Genomic DNA, 27,610 nt, shown 5'->3' on the forward strand with positions numbered 1-27,610 from the left:
AGATCCAGAATGACTTAACATATTAAAACCAATCTGGAAAATACTCTAGAAATATTACAACCATGAAAACTGTTATTTTTCTTACAGCTGTTTTATATGTCTCCTCAGAGCTATAATCTTTTACATTTTATAGATTTTTGACGTATCAAAACAAAAGCATTTTTAATGGAAGTTTTCATTCTTTTAGGGAGCTGAAACTAGTCAAACCTTTAGGACCAAGACATTTGCTGAGATAGCCAGGGGCATGAGTCAAATGCTTTCAGCCTAAACATCTGTTTTATGTTAATGACAAAGTTTGGTTATCTAGCGATAGTTTATATATGAAGAGAAGAATGATAAATCATAATATCAAAATGCATTTCTAAAGCTTTCTAAAACTCCTCCAACATAAGGGGATGTATAAACACAAAAGATTATGCAGTGCATTTGCTACTGCTGCCTGTAGTTTAAATGGAGACACTTACCAGGCAGAGCTCATCAAAACAGATTTGAAAGACCTTATTAATCAAGGTCACATCAGTTCAGTGATAAACTTTTTAGTACTAGCAAATGCAAACCCAGATTGAGATTTCCTTTCCCTCTGACATAATATGGTTGGACTTCTTTCATTTAAGAAACATTTATGGAATATCTACCATGTGCAGGGTTCCAAAGGGAAACAAAGATGAAGAATGAGTCCAGAATTTGAGCTGCATTCAGTCTATGCATTCCAGAGATACCTGCTGTAATATCTCCCATTTGTATAGGCCCTTCTTGAACCTTAACTCTTTCAAAAATCTGTCATCCAGGTTGGAGCCTTATTTCCTTCCCTTTGAATCTGGGCAGGTTTGTGACCTGTTTGTAACCATTGGAATGACTTCTGAGCCTAGATCAGATGAAGCAATGTAACTTCCACCTTGCTCACTGGAGTCCTGGGGCTGCTCGCTGTGAGAAAGCCCAAGGGACCACACGGGAAGGCTTGGAGGCCACATGAAAAAAGCGAGAGACCTTCAGTTAGTCCCCACCTGTTCCAGTCCTCTGCTTTTTCAGCCTCAGCCACCATCTGACTGTAAGTGCATGAGAGAACCCAAATCAAACCATTCATTAGAACTGCCCCTGAATTTCTGACCCATAGAAACCATGAGATATAAAAAAAGTTTGTTGTTGTGTTAAGCCACTAGATTTGAAGTGATTTGTTATATAGCAACAGACAATCAGATAAACAGGCAAATTGTTATAAGGATTTCGGGGAAAAAAGAGAGAATTTCTATTTGGGGTGATCAGGGGTGGCTTCATGGAAGAGTGGTCATTTAAATGGAGCTTTACAGAGAGAGGTGAAAGGAGAGAAGTGCATTCTACTGAGGGGCACAGCCCAAGGAAAGCCTCCACAGTAGAAATCCACAGTATGTGAAATATAAGAAAGGAGTGTCAGAAAAACATTGTGAATATAATTAATACCACTGACTTGTATAATTGCAAGTGGATAAAATTAGAAATTTTAGGTTGTGTCTATGTTACCAGAATAAAAACAAAAAAACCTTAGAGATGAACCATACAAAGAGTGAATCCTAATGGACTATAGTTAATAATATAGTAATAATAATTTTGTTTTATCATTTGAAACAAAGTAGCATGCTAATGCAAAATGTTAATAACAGGGAAAACTGTATGCCTAAGAGGAATTTCTGCATGATTTTTCTGTCAATCTACAACTGCTCTAAAAAAAAAAATTAAGGCAGTGTTGGAGATAGGCTAGAATATAAATGAAAAATGAGGAGGGTCTATATGTGCTATCCAATATGGTAGCCACACATGGCTATTAAAGTTTTAATTAATTAAACTTTAATAGAATTAAAAATTCAGTTCCTCAGTCACACTTGCTATGTTTCAAGTGTTCAGTAGTTACACGTGACTGGTGGAAACCCTATGTGACAACAGATAAAGGACATTCCCATCATCACAGAACTTTTTATTGGAAAGTGCTGGTCTGTGATGTTTTGTACTTTTCCCCAGGCCGCAATGAACTACCACAGGCTTTAGAGGAGAAGAGTGACAGGATGGGAGCTGTGTTTTAGGAAAGCTGTACTGGAGTAGGTTAGTTAGGTGGCTATAGTAACAGAGAAGACAAAGAAGACATGTTTATCATCTGTCCATGGGGAGGCACAGAGCTGGGGAGCAGGAAGTCTGCAGATGTCAAGACAGAACAGCCTGGGAAAGACAGACTAACCACAGTTATAAGGTAGCTAGTGATCGACTTATTAGTCCCTTAGAGAATGAAAATGATTTTGTTCCAGTGCAGGGCTCATCAGAGGCCTGCAAAAAACAAAGTCAACTTTGAAAGACCTGAAATGAAAACCAAGAGATTGAAAAGTGACGGAACAGGGGTGGGAAAGGAAAAAGCGTCCAGGAGAAGGGACTGTAAATGATTCTCTCCCCTCACGTGCACCCTGGGTCAGTGGTGGCCGTTTTCTGTGTTCATTAAAGCCCCAGATGAGAGGATCCCTTCAGTAGGCCTTTAAAAAGTGATGCAACACTTGTAAAACATGAAACAAAATCAATCATACTAATCTGACGTCTCATTTGCAACAGACTGAAAAGAAGATAATAAAAACTTTCAGGTAAAAACACTAGAAATCATTAGTATTTGAAATTTTCAAACAACAGCTTAAACTAAATAGACTAAACGTTCCAGAGCATTTGCAGGGATTCAGATGAGATTTCCTGTCATTTCCTTTCCTGATATCTACCACTAATTCACCATCCTGAGTTTCCATCCACTGATCTTTTAAGCAGATGGACAACAGGTTCCTATATATTCTAATGCTTTAACAGAAGGCAACAACAGACCTTTAGCAAATTGGGTTTTGCATCAAGAATTTTTACCCCTAGAGAATCTGGAAATTTTCTCCAATTTGGCTCCTTCAGAGAGAACTCGTACAGAATGGATCATCCTCATACTTGTGCACAGGTCCTGATGTACCTTCCACCTAGGCAAAGACTGACCAAAACCATATCCTCTAACACACTCAACACAGTGCTAAATAGTGTTATCTTTTCATGCAAAAATGGACCATGATAGAATCAATTCTTTGTGAGACGGAATAAAGAAACATACATCCTGCTCATACTTTTAAGTAACCCACATAAATTGATAATTCAGAAACAAACCTATAACCCTTTTAGGGTGGCTGAATCCTGGAAGTGTGGAAGCTAAACAAAACATATAATTCATTCTTCGGGGGTATTAGGAATTGTTCCCCCAATGAAACCTCTCTACAGGGATTTCTCTGTTCCCCTTTCTATTGGTGATGCTTAAAACCCTTTCCAACTCAACCAAAATTTATTTTGCTTATTGTCATACCCTTCCATGCTAGAACGTCTGATTTCTAACATATCTGACAGTAGGGGACAAAAGAAATCTTTAGTACTTAGGATCCACTGTAAAATATCTTATACATTCCTTCCCTGTATAGTTAAAAGCATGGGAGGATGTTGCGCCTCTGATTTACGAAAATTTGCACTTTCCATAAGTGAGACTTGCAGAGTTCCAAAAAGGTCTTTCAAACTGTTTTTTTTTTAAACATTTGTTCCCCCATTATTTATTGATTTTTCATCCATATGTTTTTCTCATCTGTTGATAAGGTAGATAAAAGGAGCATCAGACACAAGGTTTTCACAATCACACAGTCAAATTGCAAAAGCTTCCAAACTGTTTTATGATAACAAATATTAAAGACAAGTCAAAGATGGCAACTTCCTTTTACTCTCTGGCTTTGTAAATATGGATGATATCTCTTCCAACAAATGCAATAGGGAACTCTTGTTTATGTGTAAATTTCAAGATGACTTTACTTTTACTGCAGAAAAATCCATCTTTCTTAGAATAATGAGGAACCTGCAAGGTACACGAGACACCTCCACCTCTTCATGGTCTCCCAGCAAGTGCTGGCAGTGGGGCACTCTGGGCCACCTGGAGTGGCTGATTTTATTTATCCAGGGCACTCCTGCATGTGAGCTTGGTAAATCATGGTAAACACTAGACAGCACCGATGGTGGTAAGGTCTGGGACTTACACACGGAGCACTGGGAGAATAACATTAGCTAAGGTTGACATGGCACTGACTTTGTGCCAACTCTTGTTGTAGACACTTTATGTATCTTACCTAATTTTCTCCCCACAAGCCTATACGAGGTAGGTTCTATTATTTTAGCTTCATTTTACAGATGAGAAAAGAGGAGCCTAAGGTCACCAGCATTAAGTGATAGAGGTGAGATATGAACCCAGACAGGCTGACTACCAAGATGTATTTAAATCACATTGCCATACTGCCTATACCCAAAGGATGCATGTTTTATGTTAAGATAAATCTTCTCACAGAAGATACATAAAACCACAGAGCTCCAAATTTGGCCTTTGTGAGAAATAAAAGGTACATGGTAAAGTGTCAGAGTTCTGCCAAGGGTAGCCATATTTTAGAAAATGAATTAGGGTTCATATGTAATAGCACAAGTATGGCTGATAAATTAAGGCAAAGGAGATCTCAAATGGAAGTCCTGCTGTTGAATGCATGGAGCGATTCAACATTCTGCCTGGAGCTGAAAGCAGTCTGGCTCACCACGCTTTCCTTCCTCCTGTTTCCAGTGCATCGTGTAGCTATTCTGAAATCCTTCCTTCCCACAAATCGTTGAGTTCTTTAAAATTACTTAGTGAGCCATTACTCCTGTCTTCTCATCTTCCTTTAAAAATAACTCCTTTCACTCCTTTACTGATTGCTTGAGGGAATTTGTGACAGGTTCGAATAGCCAAGAAAATGTTAATAAATTACCTTGTACAAGCTTAATTTAGAGATATTCTGTTCTATATTGTGTTGAGTTGTGACACACATACATTTGTGCATCACCAGCAAGTTTAGAGTCATCACATAGGGGATACCATGGAAAGGGAAATAAATGTGCCATCCAGGGGCAATCTCAGACTATCAAATGACATGAACAAAGGGCTTGTTTAACAATCTTTCCTGGGTCATCAGTTCAAATTTGTAAATTTGAAGTAAATTCATTTTTACTTCACAAATGGTGAACCCGGTATCAGATTGTTAATTTGCAGTCAGGCATGTTTTGCTCAGATCCCTCAAACCCCTGTGCTGTGTCAGTGAAATGAGAAAGTCATCAAGTAGACTTGCTTTGCCACGCCCCACAGGAATCCAGGAACCTTTTAATGAAGAAAGGAAAAGGGAGCATCTGAAGCACGCATCTTGGCAAGGGAAGTTAGATTCAATTTTTGGATCTTACTTGTAGTTTTTCTCCCAGAATTTGACTGGCCTGGCATATGATGTGATGAAAATGACACTCCCCAGAAATGGACTCAATGGAGTAGAAAAAATTGCAGTGGCAATCATTTGAAAGAAAAGCATTGCAGAATCTGAAACATCTGAGTTAAGGCAAAACATTTTTTTCATTATGATGTTTGAAAATATTATTTCAGACTTTGACTAGTTCTCATTTAAGCCATTTTCTCTCCAAGGAAAGAAAGAAAGACATAAACTTAATCTCTCTATGTACATATTTAGAAATATAAAACTTTCAGTAGCATCCTGCTAAGTCTCATTTCACCACCATGTAAACCAAATGAATCTCATAAAAATCCCAGCAGTTTCAGTATGATTCACAGCAAAGATTTAATATCTAAGAATTGAAAAGGACAATTTCCTTTTACTAAGAGATCATTAGCTGAACAAAATGCACTGTGGTACATTTACTAAAGTACTAAGTTGTTTTATAAATAATTAAAATTGAACTACACTCCTTAAACAGATAAACAACAGTGTTTTGGTAGGTAGCATCTGTTTCCTAAATATTTTTTCCACTATTCAAAAATATATACTATTTATCATGCATTGAGTACCAATGACACAATTCAAGTCATGTCTGGTTTATAAAGTAAAAGCTTATATGCATGAAATCACAGTATTTTGTTGGCCAAGTGGCTACTTTAGCACTCTGTATGAGTTTCTCACTTACTAGCATGTCTCAGTTTCACACACCCTTTGATCTGAAATGTAAGTGCTTGGCATTTTCAAAACTATGGTAGTAACTGTTGGCTTAAGCCCAGTCGATCTCTGGGAATCTGGGGGAGGTGCCAGAATCAGCAGTTCTCTGGACACGCCTGGTCTCTTCCCAGTCTTATTGCATCACTGGAGAACTCCTCTCAGCTGCCAATCATGCTCTCTTCACTGTGCTGCTGGAGCTATGGTGGAGTCTGTGGTGAGGAACTGGGGCACGGGTCCCTGGGGATGGCAGAGTTCACTGGGGGGCCAGACTGTCCAGTTCTTACATCTGCATGTCATTCCTTGTCCCATGGCAGGGGGTGGAGTGAGGGGAGGGTGGTCTTAGATTAATCTCCTACAATTCTGCTCTGATCTATTACAAGGCTGGCTGATCTTTGCGGCTGGAAGATGAAACAAATACTTGTTGAATAAATAGGGGGTCTTATTTCTTTAGGCCATGTTCAGAAAGTTCTGGCAGAAAGTTAAAAAAAAAAGACGACAAATCAGGAACAGATAGGGAGACTGTATATCTCATTATGAAGCAGAAAATAGATGAAATTACTTAGGCTTCAATGTGCTTTAACATATATATGATCATTGGCATGGTTTATGTGATAAAGTAGGGGTGGTGGTTCCTTAAAAGGTCCAAAAAATAGAAAAGTGAATGAAACTTGTGCTGTCCAGAAACACTTTTCTATGCATTTTCATAGGTTTAAGCTCAGATTTTTGCTTCAGGAGTAACTGTGCCATTTAACTTGCTATTTACTTGCAAACATCTTCAGGAATGAAATGATACATTGCCCGTTAATAATCCATTCCAGTGTCGAAATGTTTGGATATCAAAGTGAACTCTATTGTGCTGCAATTTAAATCCAATTCCTTTTATTCTGACCTAGGTTCAAATGGAGAACTACAGAATAATACACCACTATGATACCTATTATCAACCATCAGTTTCTTCTTTGTGTGAAGCTGAAAATACCTAAATATCTCTGCCACCAAACACACCAAATTAACTGTGGCCACTGTGACTGGGAAAAAAAAGGGAACTGCATGGGAGTTGCCTTGAGAAAAGGTATTTCAAAAACCCTGGAAAGCAGAACAGGGTCAGAGGTGGAGTTCTCTGAGGGGAAGTGTCGAGACGAAATAGAAGGAGGGCAGATATTCAAGCCAGGTGACAGCGTGTGCTATATGGCTTGCCAAAGAGCCTGGTAAAAGCACGTCGGAGTAGGGCCAGCTGGCATGCTACAGGTGCTGGTGTTGCATTTCTCCTCAATTCTAAATGCTTCTCCAAAGATTATGTTGTATATTTTTTAAATGCTAGAAACAATAATCCAGAAATCATAACTAAGAAGCAAATGAGGAAAATAGTATTAGCCAACAAATAAAGTTCAGTGTGGTAAGAAAGGAAATGAAATTTAATAGGTCAGAAGAAGAACAGAAATAAATAGATGGCCTCAGAGGTTATTTTATTCAATAAAGAAATAGCAGTCTCTGGGCAAGTATCAAAGACTATGACTATTATTGCTAAGAAACAGGGACAGCAAGACCTTTTCATATATATATCTTGGCAAGCCTAAGAGGTAGATGGTGATATCTTTAAAAACTTTGGGCTTAATTAAATATGTGTAAAATGAAGATATCAATAATGTCAATAAAGTAAAAAAAAAAAAAATCATTCAAAACCCAAAAGAATATACAAGTAGAAAATAACCTTTCCAATATACACATTTAACAGAGATAATCGGGCTACATCTGTATAATAATTGGAAGACAATAATCTTCCATGGTCTCTACATATATTAAAGGGTGAGCATTCTCATCTTTCCCTGGTGGTTACAAGCTCAGAAACTAACAGAGGCTATCGAGGGAGAAAACATGCTAGTACTGGAAAAGCAATTTACTAAACAGTGCCCTGCTGGCACGAAAACTAATTCAATTTCAAAAACAGAGCAAATTAGTCCCTTCTCAATGCCAGGATGGTGCCCACAGTTTCTTAATAGAGTGATAAAATAATTAACATTTCAAAATTAGTCAAAAAAATAAATAAATAAATAAACCCATTAAATGCTCAAAAAAAAAAAAAAAATTAATCAAGACCCAGGGTTGACATTTCAGAACCTGATGGTTTTGTCTTGAGGACATATAAATCCAGCTCTCTCAACTATTTATCCTGTTATATTCCATATAGTATGATGTTGGACTTCAAGTAGAAAATATCCACCTTTACAAGTGATCAAGAATGGGGAGGTATTTATAGATAATGGTGGAGGAGGTGTGTAAAAACTGTCTAAGTTGTAGCACAGCAGCAGTACTCAAGCTCCACTGAGATCAGTTTTAAGGATCCATATCTCAGCAAAAGGGAGGAAGGGGAATTTGCCAACAGGGACATTTTTAGGGGAAAAGCAGGGGGACTGATCGAGTGTTTTAAAATAGAACTACTAAATGCCCAATAAAATCTACATCTCAAATCTGTTTAGTTTCTTAAGAGAATGAATCTACCTAATTATGAAATTATGTGAAAGGGTTTAGATTTAATGCATGCTTTTTGCAATCTGAGATAAATGCTAATGCAGCCTTTTATTCTTATAGGAGATATTAAGCACCAAATATTATGTGCTTGTGTGTGAGCCCTCAATAGGTATAGAAGGCCAGGTAATTGAAAGTTATGGTTCCCAGAATGGTCTTAATTCACAGTGGAACTCAAGGAGTAATTAGCATTATGGAACTCACCTAACAAGGCATAAATATCAATAGGAAATGCTACAGATACATAAGAGACCAAAGTTATGATAAAATTGAGAGTCATAATTCTTACTGTAACTTAACCACAAAATTGCATTAATGGAGTAATTTTAATTTAATAAACATGCATTAAATTCTAGATAGGAAACCTTAGACACCTATCAGAAATAAATATTCTCAATCTTTCTCTTCATTGTCTTTGTTTTAAAGGAATTTGTTTAGGAAAACTAAATTACTGGCAATATATGAAATGATTGTGGTAAAGGAAAAGGGTGATGCATAAGCACATACTTTTGCAAAAATGTTTTTTTTCCTTAGCTTGTTCTGCCAAATAACCTTGAAACACTTTAAAGATATCTCTGCAGGTCTAAGAATAGGAACATGGAACAATGTGCATTGTGAGGCCAGCTTTTGGTGTGGTTTAATATCACTTTTTTTTAAAGCAAATGAGCCTGGAGGAGGGCATTTTTTAGAAATCTAGAATATATTACTACTCAATGATTATCCTAACTATGTTTCCATCCCTGTGTGCAAAGTTCAGATCCCAGAGGCTCTTGACAAATGATCTTAATGAGCTTTATGAAAATTTAATATGAAAGGAAACCTCGAGTAGTTGTTAAAACTAGCTAATAGCCTCCATAATGGGATACCAGAGTCTAGAACCGTGACTCCCACACACTGGTGGGCATAAAATTGTCAGAAAGCTTGTGAAGATGTAGATTACTGGACACAATTTCCAGGAAATTTTGGCTTACTATGTGCTGGGCTCAGGAATCTACTTACTGAACAAGATCGTCCACAGATTCTGATTCCAGTGTTCCCTGAACTTGAACACTAAGGAAACCTATGAGGCCAAATTTTAGGCCTGAGCCAAGAATACTTTTTATTAATATCATTCAGTAGAGAGGTAGATATAAAGAAATATAGATAAGCTTACACTTTTATAAGCATATATATGATTTTACATATATAAAGTCTATACATACATATAAACTTATATAAAACCTAGCTATTTATCTCAAAGTGATCTTTAGAAAGAACATCTCTAATTTGTTTTGAAACCAATTAAAACTAAGGATCATTATGGAAACACTGAAAAACATTCAAGAAAACTAAATGAAACCACACATGACAAACTGGATTTCTTAGCTAATAGCAACCGCAAAAAGAGCATAATTCATCTCTTTTAGTCTTTGAAAATGATTGGATAATTCTATTTGTATCTAATTCTAGGTTTTGAATAATGCTCGAGTATATGCTAACTATATTATATTGAAACATAATATTGTATAAGCTATAATTATATATTGAATGTGCCAACCTTATCCACAATGTTTAATAATAAAGTGACTTGCACTACTTTGCATAAGTCAACTGAATCATTTAGGTAGTAATTTTCCATTTAAAAGACAGGATATCTTAATGCAGATCTGGGTATGGGAAATGGAAAGACCAGAAAATACAAAAGGAACTCCTGAATATGCATTAAGAAGCAGGAAAAGTTCAAAATTAAGAAACATCTTTTAAAGTTAAATGGCCTAAAGGGAATCCAAAGTGCCTCCCCAAGTTCCTATTAAAATGTAATCTCAAAGACTTAAACAATTTTTTTTATTGCCAGGGTTCAGTGAAAAGCTTGCATCCATAAAATGTGAATGTCAGCTTGCAGGTGAAAATAGAAGCAGAAAGGATACGAGGGATTGCAAAGAGCTGAGCAAACACATGAAATGAAGAGCCCCAAGCCATCTGCCATGGAGCCACATATGTCATGACGAACTGTAACTTGTGAAGCAGGTCCCCAAGCTGAAAGGAAAAGGAAAAAAAAGAATGATCAGAAATAATAACAACAGCAGTAGTTGCATCAGGGTCATTTAAAGCACATGTGTTACAGTTAGGGCAATGCAGTGAAACTACTGTTTTCCCTCTTACTCTTGCCGTCCTTTGTCCTACATGTAATGCAGCCATATAATGATATTTTAAAACAGCAACATTCTGTTCAGAAGAAACCTGTGTGGCTAAGTGTTCATTTTATCATTTCAACATTTGGTATGGTGTATCTCTTTGCCTTTCTGAAAGGAAAAGTCACGGCTTAGTCTTCCCTTCTTCATAATGGAGCTTATAGACAAAGTCATACATAAAATCCTATCATCCTTAATATTGTTGAGATTTTTTTGTATTTATTGCATCTTATATCTTTAGCCATTTTTGCTGGAGAAACTAGGTCCATACCACTGAATTTCAAGTTAAAAGGAACTTTAGAAAGCCAGGATAGGATACGGAAGTGGTCACATTTGCTAGACAAGCCAGCACCGAAAAAAATTTGGAATCTGAGGAGAGATGGAGGGTGGGATGGAGAGGTGGGACCTTATGTGGACTAAGGATGAGGCTATAAAGAATATCAGTGGTTTTGAATGGACATGCAGATCACGAATTTGCCAAGAATAATGGAGAAGGATAGACCACTCTGGCTGTAGATATCTGCCTTGCAGTAAGAATCGACTTATAAATTCCAGGTGAAAAACTACACTGTTGTCACTTCTAGATGTAGTCTGTAAGTATCCTACTATGATGCTCAAAAAGAAAAAAAAAATCCACATATACTCTTCATCAATAATAAAACTTTAAATGGCAGAGTGTGTTGGTTCCTAGATTGGATAGCAAGTGAGACAAAATACATTTGCCAGTCACTGATGTTAAAAGAGAAGAAAAATAGAATTTTAAACTAGACTCTGATAGGTATCACACAGAAAATCAGAAGGCCACAATGAAAGAGGGCAAGAGTTAGGAGTAAGGCCATTAAGGAATAGTTCAAAGAAACAGGATAATTTAGCTCTTTATTAAAAGACTAACTTTGTGATTTTGGAACCAAAAGATGAGATGACTCTATTTTTCAATGAAAGTGTAATGAGGCAAAATAAGCTTAATTAGAATCCTCTCACATCTTCTTCTTACTTTTCTTGTCTCATCAGAGTCTCACAACAATCCTGGCTTTGGAGAAAACTTTAGAGTAGAATTGAATATTGGTAGACACACTGTAGAAGAGGAACCAAGGATAAAATTTCTCTTGGAGGCACCGCAAACGTACAAATTCTTAAGTTACAGGCATCTGGTTATGTATAGAATTACTTGGGTGTAAATGTGGTCACCAGGGACCTCAATCAGAGCTAACACTGAATTGTAGTTGAGAACTGAAGAATTACAGATTAGATAAGGGGAGGGTGGCAGAGGGAGAGACGGAAAGAGAGAGAAAGAGAAGAGGAGGAGAGAGGAGGCCATATGAAAGAAGTAGGGAGGACAAAGAGAGGGTAAAAATCGAAAAAAGAAAGGGAAATGGAAGAGAAAGAAAAACGTGATTGGGCTTGGAATATAAATACTGGATCAGGAAAATCGGTGGGTTCTTTTGCTAATAATTTTTCACTCTCTTTACTCTAGCTCACTGGCAGCAACCACTGAAAGTTGCTCTCAATTGGCTTCCAAGTTCTTTCAGAAAGGCCACTTTGGTTTTAATCTTGGGGTTGTTTTAAGCCACCTGAATCAATTCTGGAAGGGACTCCACAGTCTGTAGTGCCTTTGAGAGTCTGACAATAGAGAGAACAGTGTTTTGCTGTGTTATGGCAGTGGGAGGTCCCATCTCTTAGGTTCACATCTCTCCCCACCCCACTCCCTACTGTTACTGAGAGACTGACAGTTCTAACACAGACCTCAACTCTTGATTCACTTCTGTTAAAAGATATGGCTTCCTTTAAAGGCTTGTATCATTTCTCTCATCTCCACCATTAACCCAAGTAGAGGAAGAAAGTGTTAATTCCACAGGAGAAGAAATTCAAACACATGATCTCTAGATTATATCAGAAGCAAAAGTCCTGAGAACTGGTGGTGGTGGTGGTGGGGCTCTCTTCTATTAACTGGTTCCTTTATGCCTACCCAAACTCTACCAGAGAAACACTTTGGATTTGAAATCCTCTGGTACACCCACTGTTCCGAATCCTCAGTCCAGGATTATAGCAATTAACCCTGTGACTCATGCCTAAGTGAAAATCGCAAGAATGAACTGGATGGCCTTATGTGATGTGTGGTCCATAAATGTCCCCAGAATGAATCATGGTTGTGGAAAGTAACTCCTGTTAGATCTTCAGAGCATGGCTGTATCCTGGGAGGTTTTTAAGCTACCTTCTGAAAAAGTCAATAGCAACTATAATCAGGCACAACAACTACAATCAGATGGGCAGCCCCAGGGAAAGCCTCATCTGTAAGTTTAAAGTTCTAACAAGTTAAACTTCACTGCATTATGATAAAATGAATTTATTACAATTATTTTTTGCTTAGCACAGCAGCTTCTATTTACACATGAGCAAAACCAGTAGTCAGACATATAAGGAGCTCAAACACAAACAAAAGCAATCTCGTGCTCTAATTGCAGCCAAGGCCACAAGTTCCTTCATTCTTGCTGTGTGCCTTTTTGCCTTGATTTTTTCCACTAACAATGTGAAGTATAAAATGTGTGCTTTGGAAAAGATTTTCAATCAGAATCTTACAAAATAGACTCTGCTGTTCTTAAGCATTGAAAAAGCCAGATCTAAATATTGAATTTTCACATAGTCAATGATTCCTCCACAATGTAGTAATTAAATGTTCCTCTATGCAGCCCACCAAAAACAGATGTGCAGTAGAAAAGTCAGATACCAATATAACATAACTTTAAGATCTGGAGTTGAGAACACGCTGCCTTATTTGAATCCCAGCTCCACCTATCTTCATAAATTTCTGCATCCATTAAATGGGGATGATAACAGTACCTCCTCAGAGTGTTATTTTGGGGATTAAATGACTCCATATTTGTTAAGGATGCAAAACAGTGCCTGGCATTAAGAGGTACTATAGGAGAGTGTGATAAATAAATGGTAGGATGAGTAGATATCTCATTTTGAGGATATACTTAGCTCAGAATTGGGTAAGTTTAGAGTTCCCCCAAACGGAAACTTACCAAATCCAGCCCCTCCTATTTTTCAGAAGAGGAAATCATATTCAAAGAGGTAATGAAGATTGCTAAGGTCACAAAGAAAGTCATTGGCCCATTTGAAACCAGAGGTTGAGCCCTGATTCTCAGTCCAGTGATATTTTTCCCACCAAACTTTACAAAATGTCTCTTTGAGACAATGGGCCTTCTGTGAAAATACAGTAAGAGGAAAAACCTACCTGCTGAGGAAAGGTCTTTATCTAAGCCTTCCTGCTGACAGCATAAAGGGACAGGATCACAAATGTGGCCATACAAACAAATTGTGGCTGCAGCCACTATCAGGGATTTGTTCTCCTATGTGCATAATGATGAAAGGCTATATTCTGTCCTCAAATGTCCTTTTCAGCATAAAATAAGCACCCAATTAGTAAAATATGATACCACCCAACAAGTTGGGTGTCACTGAAATGGATCTCCAAAAGTTCAGCTTCTGGATTACCTGTGCTTCTTGAATGCACAGGTACAAGGGTTGTCATGACCTGCCATATTTTAGCAGGTTGAAGACACTAAATTTCATATTCGTCCTTTACCCTTTGCACTCTATTCGAGGGTGAAATGGGTGAAAGTTTAATCTATGGGTATGAAAAGATGATTTCTAAGCACAAAAGGAAACCTAAATATTGATTATCAATGAGACAAGTATATGAAGAGGCATTTTATATATGATCTTGGGCCATTGTATGTAAAATAAATGACCTAATTAAGATAATATTTAATGGAAAACCAACACCGATACCTTTATAGTAAACACAGGCCATGTGCCAATGTAACATCATGATGAAGTACTTTAAATAGAATTCCCATTTAAATTAGCTGTGAGTAGGCTTTATACAGCTTTTATTTGCATCTTTTTAGACAGTTTGAGGTCTCTGTTTTTATGCAACTCATCTCACTCCTAATGTTCTACTTCCATGATCTTAAATCTCAGCTCTATTAAAATATAATAAACTTCACAAGTTAACTGAATATAATTATGAGAGAAAACACAATCGTTTGGGTATTTTTCACCAAAAACACTAGGAAAAGAGTAAAGAAGTCACAATGGAGTCATCCTGGCTGTTTCCCAAGGAAAGACACCATTCATTTTGAATGCCCTATTTTGGAAATATCTTTTCAATTAGGCATATACTCACTATTAAAGCTCTTCTCTGGAAAAGAAACCCAATTTGCCTAAATCCATAAACCATAATAAGAGAAATATCACCAAATGAAGATGACCTGAAATTTCTCCTTGGAAATGCATTCTGAAATAAGGCATATGCCACCTTCACTCTGGGGAACTCCCTTCCCCTGTAATGAAACAGAGACCGTAAATGGAATGCTCTTATATTTGGGCATTGTGTTAAGAAACTCCATGTATGCTATTCTATTTGATTCAAGCACAATTTCCCCTCCAAATCCTAATCAAGATCTTTTCTCCTATTGCCCAAACCTTACTAGCCCCCCAGATTATTTCTAATCACTTGCCATTTTTTGCCTTTTGTTGCCAGATTCAGCTAGTTTTCTTTGCTAAAAGAAATGGTCTTCTATTAATGTCACACCAAATTTACAATGATCTGAAGAGGCATACAAGCCTGAAAGTATCACAGAAATTGGCTGATGAATTAAGGGTGAATTAAATTCAAAATGAGAGAACACCAAGGGAGCATAGACTCTTGAGTGCTTGGAAATGAGGTAGACAAGATGGAAAGAAATTTGGAGTTTCAAGTGGGAACAAGTTAATGAATTCAGGCCAGAGCCCAGCTGAGGGATTAAAAGTAAGAAATAAAGGGAATGGGGAAAACTATCAGAATTTTTAAGGCGAAGTGGTGAGGTGAAGAGTAAAACATGTTAAAAAAGGAATGGAAAAAGTGAAGCTAGAGAGGCGTCTCAACAACAGGCACCATTTTTAAAGAATCACAGATTGATAAGGGCAAGTATGATAATTAATTTGAGTACATTATATTTAAAGGACAAACATTCTCAAAAAGGGGCTAGGATTTTATAAGTTAAATAAACATATTCAGGGAGTATAACTTGTTGCAAGAAAGAATTTCAGAACATGAGAAACAGATTCTACTTCAACAGACAATGCATGTTGCAAGTCCTTTAAACAGCATACATTAAGCTTAGAAAAACATTGATGTACTTCAGAGAATATAGCAATGCAGAAGGGCTATCTTCCCATTAGAAAAGTCAAATAAGTGTTCTAATAAGAAGTAAGAAAATTTAATTAATAGTTGAACTCAAAAGAAAAAGACAAAATCCCCAAGAGCCAAAACTAAATGAGAATGGCAAGCGTGAACTGGCACCTTGACCACCCCAAGGGGACACAGATACAGATGAAGGTCTTGGGGCCTGGGGATTAGGTTTTCATAGTTCTGCAGGGCTGCCATGTTTGTGGACAGTAAATTTTAAAAACTCCACCTCTTGGTATTGGGAAAAAGCAAAAAAGTTTGCCTTTTGTCCGCTGCAGGACAGATAAAAAAAAATTGTCACCCACGATACACCAAAATCTCAAGCCAACATAATACAGGGGAGTGGGTTCTAAACTTAAACTATTTCAGTACAGCAGGAGTGGGAAACCAAAGACTTCACATAAGAGTAGTGGAAGACAACAAAACTTCCTTACACAATTAAAGACAAAAATACTTTTCAAGGATACCTTCACAACCAGAATATATGGTCTCCCACAGAGAAAACAACCTTTCATTGAAGAGAGAAACTATAAATCATAATGGGAAGTGAGTAAGTGAGAAAAAGCCAATAGATGCAGTAACAAGATAATTAGCATTTCACGAATGTGAAGTAATGCAAAAATATCAAGAATCTAAATAAATTATTAAAGACCTGGCAGAAAAAAATAGAAACAGTAATAGAAGACTAGCCTTATATGAAAAATGCAAACATGAATTGACAAAATAAACAAACACCATTCTAGAAATGGAAAATATAACTCATTAAAATAAAAAACCCAGGAGGGAGTTAAAAAGCAGAGCAAAACAGAAAATCAGAAATATGGAAGGTGTTTTTGAGTACATAACTAGAACACAGCACAGAGAGATGACCAAGTTAAAAAATATAGATGAGGTTAAGAGGAACGCATGACAGAAAAAGAGCTGCAACACATATAAATTTGGAGTTCTAGAAGGAAAGTATAGAGAGAATAGGAAGAGGAAATAATGAATAATGTATGACTCAAAATTTTACAGAATTGAGGAAAGCATGAGCTCTTGGGTTAAAGAAGTACATTAAATCCTGTTCAGGGTAAATACAAATAATTCCACACCTTGCAGTATATGGGAGTGAAAATGTGTAATATCATTGTCAAAGAGAAAAATCTTAAATAAGTAGAAAAAGCAAAAAGTATTGTAAATATTAAAGAAAAATGATATGTTGGATAAAGGCCCAAACATATTAGTCACCAAGGTTAATGTAAACAGATAAAATTTGACTATAAAAACATGGAGATTACAGGCAAGGCACAGTGGCTCAGCAGGCAGAGCTCTCGCCTGCAATGCTGGAGATCCAGGTTCGATTTCTGATGCCTGCCCACGCAAAACAAAACAAAAAAAAACAAAAAACCATGGAGATTACCATTACTAAAAAGAAAAATCTTCATCTTGCTAGATGCTTTTATAAAAACCATTGAATAATAAAAGCATTAAAATGATCTAGAGAGTTTTAGATAAATGGGTGAAAAAAAATGCCCGTAAATTCTTACCAAAAGGAAACTGGTTTATCTATATTCATATCAGAAAAAATATAGACTTTAGCTCAGAAAAGGATAATAACAGTACATAATGATAAAAGGAGAGAGTCACTAAGAAGATAAAATAATTGAACTGTGTACACCTAACCATATAGTCTCAAAATACTAGAAGTAAAAATTGACAGAATTACAAGGTAAGATTCACAGATCATCAAGGAAGATTTTAAGACACCTATCTCAGAGAATGATAGACCAAATAGATAGTAAATAAATAAGAACATACAATATTTGACCAGAAGAATTAACAGCTTGATCTAATCTCGCAGCCAACCAAAAAATCACGCAAATGTTCATTTACAAGAATTGAAAATTTAGTGAACTCAAAGAAAATCTTAGCCAATGCTAAAAGTTGATATCACGCAAACTGCATTGCAATTGAAATAGAAGTCAGTAAAAAAAAAAAAGGTGTCAAAATAATAATAATAAAATAATATAATAATTTCTTCTGCATTTGGAATAACAAAAATTAATCAATGAGTAAAAAATATATAATGAAAATTAGAAAATATTTAGAAATTAATTACAATGAAAAGCAGTACCAATCAAAACTTGTAGGATGCAACTAAACCAGTTTGTAAAGGGAAAGATAAATATGTCTTAGAAAAACTTCAGCTTATTTTGTGAAGCTATATATAAATATATATAGTGAAGCATATATATATATTTTTTCATGGGCAGGCTCAGGGAATCAAAGAACTCTGCCACTGAGCCACTGTTGCCTGCTGAAGCTATATTTTTAGTTAAAAAATTGGACAGGAATATTATGAGAAAACATAAACATTCCAATCTACAAACATAAAAACAAAAATCCCCAATGAAATATTACCAAAATAAATCTAAAAATGATCTCAAACTTGCTTTATCTAATAATGATTGCTATTAGGGAAAATGTCAATGTAATTCACAAATTAAGAAAGTAAAAAGAAAAACCGTATGATCAGCTTAATTGATACAAGGAAAGATATTGAGAAACAAATTCAATATCCATTCACATCTCCTTTGAAACCTAGTAATAAAATCTAATAATAAAAGAATTGTTCTCTGATCTGATAAAGGGGGTCAGTAGTAAATTAAGTATATACACCATATTTAATACAATATCAGGATGATTTAGGCAAGAAGTATGAAGCAAGAGAAATCTGTATACCTAAAATAGAATAGTGAAAATAGACCTATTGAGGGAGACTCAAATCTAAGGAGAGAAAGGAACCTAGGGAAATGGTTTATCATCTGTGAAATGCAATCTGGGAAAATTGTAACTAAGAGGAGAAATACAGATAACACAAGGATGAGAGTACCCAGCAGGGGTAGGCTACTTAGGCAAATGAATGTGGTTAATGAAGGAAAATTCAACAAGCCATGATTCTTTGATTAGCTGACCTTATGCAGTCAGACAAATTCAGGCCCCTAGGAGAACACAATAGACAGAAAATAGTAGTTAGGTTCATATTTCATAGCTGCTAATTAGTGTATCCATAAATGCAAATGCAGTCACCATAACACAATGAAATTTTATAGTTTATCAAGGGGTAGCAAAGGACAAGGCTCAAAGACTTTTCTCTAACTTCCTGAGAATTGGGAATTAAATATAATCCAGCATCTCTGTGTGTTTATTTGTGGTGGGTAGTAAAGGTAGCTTAAGGGACAGGGGCAATCATGGAGGGAAGAGGCAAGGGTGGACTTCAACAAGGAAGAAATAGGAGATAATGAAAGTAACTGGTGAAGAGAGAGCTACATTTGTTCTTTAAGCATCCTGCCCAATAGTACGCTGAAGAGAAGTGGTAGAGCTCCTGTAGTTTATGTATACAATCTGCCTTCCTTTCAATTTCTTAATTCTCTCAATTCCACTTATTAGCCTTCATGCATCATTTTATATATGACACAGTTTCTCCATCTCCGTTTTAGATTTTATTTAGCTCTCTCTTCCCTGTGGAGAAAAGGCAGCTTTATGGACTCTGTTTTGGGGGGCTTCCTCCCTTTCTAAATCTTTTATAATCCGATGGGTGGCAAATGCTACACATGGGAAGGGAGTGAGAAAGACAAGTTCATAAGACTCTTATGAACCACGTATCATCTTAGCATTGTAGCAAGAAGAATAATATTAATATATGCAGTTATAAGGCAGCTTTTCCTCCACAATTTTTAATACTCTCTTGTCCCACTCCCCTGCCCACCTTCTGTATAACTAATATATCTACACTCTTGAGGTTTCTATATTTAAATAATATTTCATCAATCTAGTACACATAAGAATAAAATGATTCATATCATGATTTTTTTTCTGTGTAAGTGAGGTGTTCTGTTTTAAGTCCCTAAACCTTAGAAACATACATGTTTTTAATTAAAAAGTAATGCAGGGACCTAACCTGACCAAGATGGCGGAGTGAGATGCTTCAGAGCTTTTTCCCCCACAGAAGCTTTGAACAACCAGCAAGAACTGGAACAGGCATCTTTCTAAAGGATTTAGAACCAGTTGAAGAATTGCAATAACAGGGTAAGTGCTGAATCAAGAAAAAAGACAACCTGAAAGCAGTAGGATGTCCTGGCACCCTTGCTGGCCCCTGACCCATTCCCTCACTAATTTAGCATGGAGCCAGCCCAGGACACTAGTGTGGGTTCCTGGTCCTGGTTTCTACAGGGAGCATGCATGTCTGGCTCAGTCTGTCTGGTTGCAGCCTGAGGGACTGAACACTTATTGCAGGCTCATCATCACAGAACTTGCCCTGTGTGTAGAAGGCAGCTCACAGAGCTCTCTTACAGAAAACTGTGGGAGAGAAGTCAAGTTATGGTTGCCTGGGACAAAGAATTGCCTGAGACCTTGAAGAAACTGCTTTCTAGAGAAGAGGGGACATTCACGTCCATAAAAACCAAGGAACTCCTAGGGCCACCTGTTCATGCCCAAGACAAGACATGCAGAAAGGACCAGGGAGGCCCTTACACTTTGGACTCAAGCTATTCTCTCAACTTATTGTACAGACACGCTCCACAGGACAGCACTCACACAGCCAATCTGCAAAGATAGGGAAAGATGTTTTCTTTTGTCCTTTTTGTTCTTTAAAAAATTAGCTCCTGGCATTCAAGGACAATTCTTGGATACAAAGAAAAGACAATTGAAAAAAATTTAAATTTAAAATATCAAAATATCCAGGTTTCAACAAAAGATTACAAAACATACAAAGAAACAAAGACATTTAAGGTTGCAAAAATTCATTTAAAACCACAGTTAAAATAACTTTCATATAATATCTCACATACTTAACTAAGTGCTCTTACAAAGCCAGTGCAGTAATTTTTGCTGTTTTAATTTGTGAGCTGCCAGAATGCAATATACTGGAAACGGAATAGTCTTTAAAAGGGGAATTTTAGTTGCAAGTTTTATAGTTATGAGGCTGTGAAATGTCCAAACTAAGGCATCCAGGAAAAGATACCTTGGCTCAAGAAGGCCAATGATGTTTGGGGTTTCACTCTCAGCTGGGAAGACACATGGCGATGTCTACTAGCTTTCTCTCATTTCATAAGGCTTCCCTGGGGGCATTTTCCTTCTTCCTCTCATGTATGGGCTCTCACAGTACTGTGCTTTTTCCAAAATGGTCCCCCTTAAAAGGCTCCAGTAAACAACCTACTGGGTTGAATAGGTGGGTCACATCTCCATGGAAACAATAAAAAAGATCCCACCCAGGATGAAAGAAAATGGCTTTTCTAGAGAACGTTATAGTTTCAAACTGGCAGAGGTGTCAATACCATGTACTCCTCCACCTGAGTCTTGAGAATTGTGGTGGGCACATGGCCAAAGTCTGACATCTTTCTCCATACACAGAGGCTGATACAGGGGTAGACATGTGACCAAACAGGACCCGAGTCCTTCTACAGGATCAAGAAACAGACGATAAAGGATCTACTTTCACCAGAGTTGCTATTTGAGGTCAGAGCTTCTAATGGCTGCCTTATACCTTCTGTGGGAAAAAGCTGCATGGAGAATGAAGCCAAGCACAATCAAGTAAATACAAGCAGGGAGGAGAAAATTTAAAAAGACAACTCTGCTAAAACGGTTTGCCCTGGTTATGGATACGTCTAAAGATCCACACATGGGAAAACCTCAAACCCAGTCCAGCTTCAAACTAAATTACTCAAATTCCGGCATTAAAAGTCTCAAAGAAGGAAAGGCACACTCACGTCCAGGCATAAAAACTACTTGCCCAGATTACTATGGCACTACAGAAGATGCCCAGCTTTCAACAAAAGACTATAGGGCATACAAGAGGCAGGGCAAGATGGTGGTATAGGGAGGTGTGGGATTTAGGCTGCCCTCTAGGGTAGCTAGCAAATAGCTAGGAACAGTCTGGAACACCTGCTTGGGGGGCTTCTGGGACCAGATACACAGCATACTCCAGCCTGGAACAAGTGGAAGGACTAAGATTGATAACTCACAGCACAGAATTGTAAATAAATTTGTTCATGTTGAGGAGGTTGGTATCCCTCCCCAGCTGGTATGCCAGGCTGATTTAGAGTCTCTTCCTGGTGGGAAACAGAAGCCCTCTCTACTAGGAGCAAGGGATGGAGAGCTCAACCAAGCTCCAGTTGTGGATTTGATGAACAAATTTAGACAGCTAAAGAACAGATAGATCTACAAAGCAAGCAAGCAAGAAAGCCAGTGATTTTTATCAGCCCTGCCCCAAGTAGGGAGGTGCAGAGCTGACCCAAAACAACAATAACAACAGAGGTTTCTGGAGTTGGCTGAGTTCATTATTCTGGAAAAGGGCTGTGCCCCAAGAAAAGGACATATAGAGCTGGGTAACAACTCTGGCTCTTGATTGGCAAACCTGGGACAGCCTCTGAGAACAGATTTTTTCCTCTTCCTTTAATTTCTTTTTTCTTTTTTTTTATAATAAGACCATTGAAGAAAGAAGCAGGCAGTCTCAGTTTTCAGCCCTGACCCCAGGCAAGGGTAGAATTAAAGAATGACTTAATTCCTTTGAAACAAAGTAACTAATCAAATGAAAGATATAGTTCCTTAAAGGGCGTATCATCCATAAGAAAGCCACAAATGGTGACTCATTCATAGAATTTAGATCTCAGGGGCAGAGATAGCAGCAGCAGGTGCAATCTACAAAAAGTGGAGCCCAGGCTGTCTCAAACACACAATAGTGTCAACCTACAAAACAAATGAAGCCTAGCCTGTCTCAAACACATTCCCAGCAGAAGGAATAGGGGGAAATGCTTGAGAATCTTGTAGGGTTTCTAACCTGCAGAGAACAGGGGGCTAAAGAGCAGCTCCTGCCTCCAAAAAGAAGAAAGTGGTGCAAGGTCCAGCACAGGTTGTGGCTGTTATTTAGAGAACTCAGATTCCAGGCACTGTAAAACAGAAGCAGATTAAGCCTGAGTTCAGCCTCAGCCTCTTTCTCAACCACACCCCTGGAAGGGTAGGTCTGCTGAGAATTACAGGCAGTACTACCTCATAACTGTGGGGAGCAGTGAGCTGACAAGTGCCATCTGCTGAACAGGACAGAAAAAGCATAGAAATAAGAGGCTTCACAGGAAACACTGGCACCATGCTAGGTTTCATTCCCAGGGAAACTTGACATTGATTACATACACCTCATGAGTCCTGGGCCTCTGTTGTCTGGGAAAATCTGACTGGGATTGATCTAATCTGGGAAGACATTCCCCTTCCAGAGCCAAACCTCTAGGTAAAGGCTACTAGGGGTAACAAAGGAGAATTAAAAACATATAGGACAATGCAATGATGGGTCAGTGGCAGAATACTCACTTGCCATGCTGTAGACCTGGGTTTGATTCCTGGTGCCTGCACATGCAAAAAAAAAAAAAAAAAAATATATATATATATATATATATATATATATATATAAGCATGGGTGCAAGGATGGTTCGGTGGTAGAATGCTCACCTACCATGTGAGAGACCTGGTTTGAATTCTGACCCATGCACCTTCCCCCCCCCCAAAAAAAACATTTAAAAGGAAACTCAAAACAAAACAAACAGATCAACATTCCCTGAGGAGGAAGAAGGTAGAGAGAACTTTTTCCTGCTGGTGAAACAACTACACACACACATACACACACACACACACACACACACACTAAAGACAACCTCCTCAAAAATGCTCATATAGGCAGGGCAACAATCAGAAAAATAAGAGTAGAAAAATTCTGATCAGTTAGCAAAAGTTGTGTTAGAGTCTAGAATAAGTTGAACTGAATGTCAAAGAACAGTAAGAGAACAAAGCCAACCATCAAGAAAACCTTAAGCAAAAGAGAGAAAATGACCTCCAGAACAAACTAAGCAAGTAAACCAAATGCTTAGACTCCAGGAAAAAGTCATAAATCATAGTAGGAGGCGTGAAGATATGGCCCAGTCAAAGGAACAAACTAAAACTTCCAGAGAGATACAGGAGTTGAAACAACTATTAAAGGTGATCAGACAAATCTTCTAAATCATTTCAATTGAGTTGAAGAAAATATATCAAAAGAGATGAGTACAAAGAAGATACTAGAACATAAAGAAGAAATCAAAAGCTTGCAAAATCAAATGACAGAATTTATGGGAATGAAAAGCACAACAGAAGAGATGAGGATATACAACAATCGATTTGAAGAATCAGAAGAAAGGATTAATGAAATAGAGGACAGGACATCTGAAATCCTACACACAAAAGAACAGATGAGGAAAATAATGGAGACATATGATTAGGGTCTCAGGAAATAGAATGACAACATGAAACTCATGAATATACATGTTATGGGTGTTCTAGAAGGAGAAGAGAGGGGAAAAGGGGAAGAAAGAATAAAAGAAGAAATAATCAGTGAAAAATTTCCAACTCTTATGAAAGACATAAAATTACAGGTCCAAGAAGTGCAGCATACCCCAAACAGACTAGATCCAAATCGGCCTTTCCAAGACACTTACTAACCAGATTGTCAAATGCCAAAGACAAAGTGAGAATTCTGAAATCAGCAAGAGAAAATTGATTCATCACATATAAGGGAAGCTCATAAGACTAATTGTGATTTCTAGCAGAAACCATGGAGGTGAGAAGGCCTTGATTATATACTCAAGATGGTGAAAAAGCAAAAAACAAAAAACTACCAACCAAGAATTCTATATCTGGCAAAACTGTGCTTCAATAATGATGGACAGTTAAAATATTTACAGATAAACAGACACCGAACAAGTTTATGAACAAGAGACCTGCTATACGAGAAATACAAAAGGGAATGCTATAGGCTGGTAGGAAAAGACAGGAAAGAGAGGTCTGGAGAAGAGTGTACAAATGAAGATTATCAGTAAGGGTAATTAAAAGAATAATAAGAGAGAAAAATAAGTTATGGCATGTAAATACAAAGGGTAAAATGGTTGAAGAAAGTATTGACTTCAGAGTAATAACTGAAGGTCAACGGATTAAACTCCCTAATCAAAAGACATAGACTGGCAGGATGAATGAAAAACCAGGACCCTTCTAAATGCTGTCTGTAAGAGACTCAATTTACACCAACCAAGTTGAAAGTGAAGGGTTGGAAAAAGATAATTAATGGAAACAAAAACCAGAAAAAAGAGAACTATATTAGCTATACTAATATCTAATAGTAGCTATACTAATATCAGAAAAATTAGATTTCAAATGTAAATTAATTAAAAGAGCAAAGAAATATGGTATATGTTAATAAACAGGGCAGTTTATTAAAAATAAAGAACAATCATAAATATTTATGCACCAAGCCAGAGTGCCCCAAAATACATGAGGCAAGCATTGACCACACTGAAGGGAGAAAGAGACACCTCTACAATAATAGAGACCTCAATGCACCACTTTCATCAATGGACAGAACATCTAGACAGAGGATCAACAAAGAAATTGAGATCTGGAATAATATGATAAATGAACTAGACTTAATAGACATTTACAGAACATTGCACCCCACAAAAGCAGGATACACATTTTTCTCAAGTGCTCCTGGATCATTCTCAATGATAGACCACATGTTGGGTCACAAATGAAGTCTCAATAAATTTTAAAAGATTGAAATTAATTAAAAGATTAAATTTTAAAACATTTTCTTGGATCATAATGGAATGAAGTTGGAAATCAATAACAGGCAAAAGACCAAAAAATTCACAAATATATGTAGGCTAAACAACATACTCTTGTGTTTAGAGATTGAATTGGTCATCAAAAACCTCCCAAGAAAGAAAACTCCAGGACAGATGGCTTCACATGTGAATTTTCCCAGCATTCCACGAAGAATTAGTATAAATCCTGATTAAGCTCTTCAAAAAAATGGACTCATTCTATGCAGCCATCATCACCCTAATACCAAAGACACACAAAGATAGTATAAGAAAAGAAAGTTATAGACCAATCGCTTTTAATAGCTATGGATGCAAGAATCCACAACAAAATCTTGCAGATTAAATTCAGCAGCACATTAAAATAATTATACACCATCACCAAGTGGTTTTTAATCCAGATGTGCAAGGGTGGTTCAACTTAAGAAAATCAATGAATGTAATACACCACATCAATGAATCGAAGGGGGAAAAAGACCACATGATCATTTTGATTGATACAGAAAAAGGCATTTGACAAAATTCAGAATCCTTTCTTGATGAAAACACTTCAAAGTATAGGAATAGAGGGAAACTTCCTCAACATGATAAGGGGAATATATGAAAATCTCACAGCTAACATCATACTCAATAATGAAAGACTGAAAGCATTACTTCTAAGATCAAGGACAGGACAAAGATGCCCACTTTTACCACTATTATTTTTATAACATAATACTGGAAGTTCTAGCCAGAGCAATTAGGCAAGAAAAAGAAATAAAAGGCATCCAAATTGGAAAGGAAGAAGTAAAATTTTCACTGTTTTCAGATGACATGATCTTAAATGTAGAAAATCCTGAAAAATCTACAGCAAAGCTACTAGAACTAATAAATGAATATATCAAAGTGGAAAGATACAAGACCAACACTCAAAAATCAGTATACACTACTAATGAGCAATCTGAGGAGGGACTGAAGAAAAAAATTCCATTTACAATAGCAACCAAAAGACTCAAATGTTCAGAAATAAATTTAATCAAACACATTTTTATGTGTTTAGGTCATTTGACCTTAGGTTTTAGTTTTGAAAACTAAAAATATTGCTAAAACAGATCAGGGAATACCTAAATAAATGGAAGGACATACATTGTTCATGGATTGGAAGACTAAATATAGTTAAGATGTCAATTCTTCCCAAATTGATTTATAGATTAATGCAATACCAATTAAAATTGAACAATTTATTTTGCAGAAATAGAAAAACCAATAATCAAATTTATTTGGAAGGGTAGGGTGTCCCAAATAGCTAATAATATCTTGAAAATGAAAAACGAAGTGGGAGGTCTCACACTACCTAGCTTTAATGCATATTACAAAAGTACAGTGATCAAAACAGCATGGTACCAGAAAAAAGATAGATATGCTGACCAATGGAATCAAATTGAGAATTGAGAAATAGACCCTCTCATCTATGGACAACTGATTTTTTATAAGGCACCCAAGTCCACTCAACAGGCTAACAGTAAAAGAACAAATAGATAAGTGGGACTCATCAAAATTGAATACTTCCATACATCAAAGGACTTTGTCAGAAAATTAAAAAGGAAACCTACTCAATGGGAGACAATATTTGGAAACCACACAATTGATAAAGGTTTAATATTCAGAATATATAAAGAAATTCTACAACACAGCAACAAAAAGATAGCCCAATTTAAAAATGGGCAAAAGACATGGACAGATACTTCTCCAGAGAGGGAATACAAATTGCTCAAATGCATCTGAAAAGATGCTCAACTTCATTAGCTATTAGGGAAATGCAAATCAAAGCCACTATGAGATATCATCTCCCACCTACTAAAATGGCCATAATGAAAAAAACAGAAAACTACAAGTGCTAGAGAGGATGTGGAGAAATAGATATACTTGTTCTCTGTTGATGGGAATGTAGAATGGTGTAGCCACTCTAGAAGTTTGGCAGTTCCTCAGGAAGTTAAGTATAGAATTTCTGTA

General features: G+C 36.9%; 1 protein-coding gene and 1 long non-coding RNA gene across 5 annotated transcripts in view; one reads left to right on the plus strand and one right to left on the minus strand.

Moving 5' to 3' along the window:
• Positions 1-27,610, minus strand: part of PCNX2 (pecanex 2) — a 460,152-nt gene that overhangs the window by 94,368 nt on the left and 338,174 nt on the right. For all 4 annotated transcript variants that reach the window (XM_077168355.1, XM_077168358.1, XM_077168357.1 and 1 more), the window contains 2 exons: positions 10,463-10,571; positions 5,272-5,401 (listed from right to left, as the gene is read on the minus strand). In XM_077168355.1, the coding sequence (XP_077024470.1) occupies positions 5,272-5,401; positions 10,463-10,571 (239 nt within the window). The remainder of the gene's footprint in view (positions 1-5,271; positions 5,402-10,462; positions 10,572-27,610) is intronic.
• LOC143690764 (uncharacterized) lies at positions 6,182-11,093 on the plus strand. The gene is made up of 3 exons (XR_013179176.1): positions 6,182-6,243; positions 6,923-7,101; positions 10,390-11,093. It is a non-coding gene; the product is annotated as an uncharacterized LOC143690764 (long non-coding RNA).

This window comes from Tamandua tetradactyla, chromosome 7 (genome assembly GCF_023851605.1).
Source record: "Tamandua tetradactyla isolate mTamTet1 chromosome 7, mTamTet1.pri, whole genome shotgun sequence".
Taxonomy (NCBI): domain Eukaryota; kingdom Metazoa; phylum Chordata; class Mammalia; order Pilosa; family Myrmecophagidae; genus Tamandua; species Tamandua tetradactyla.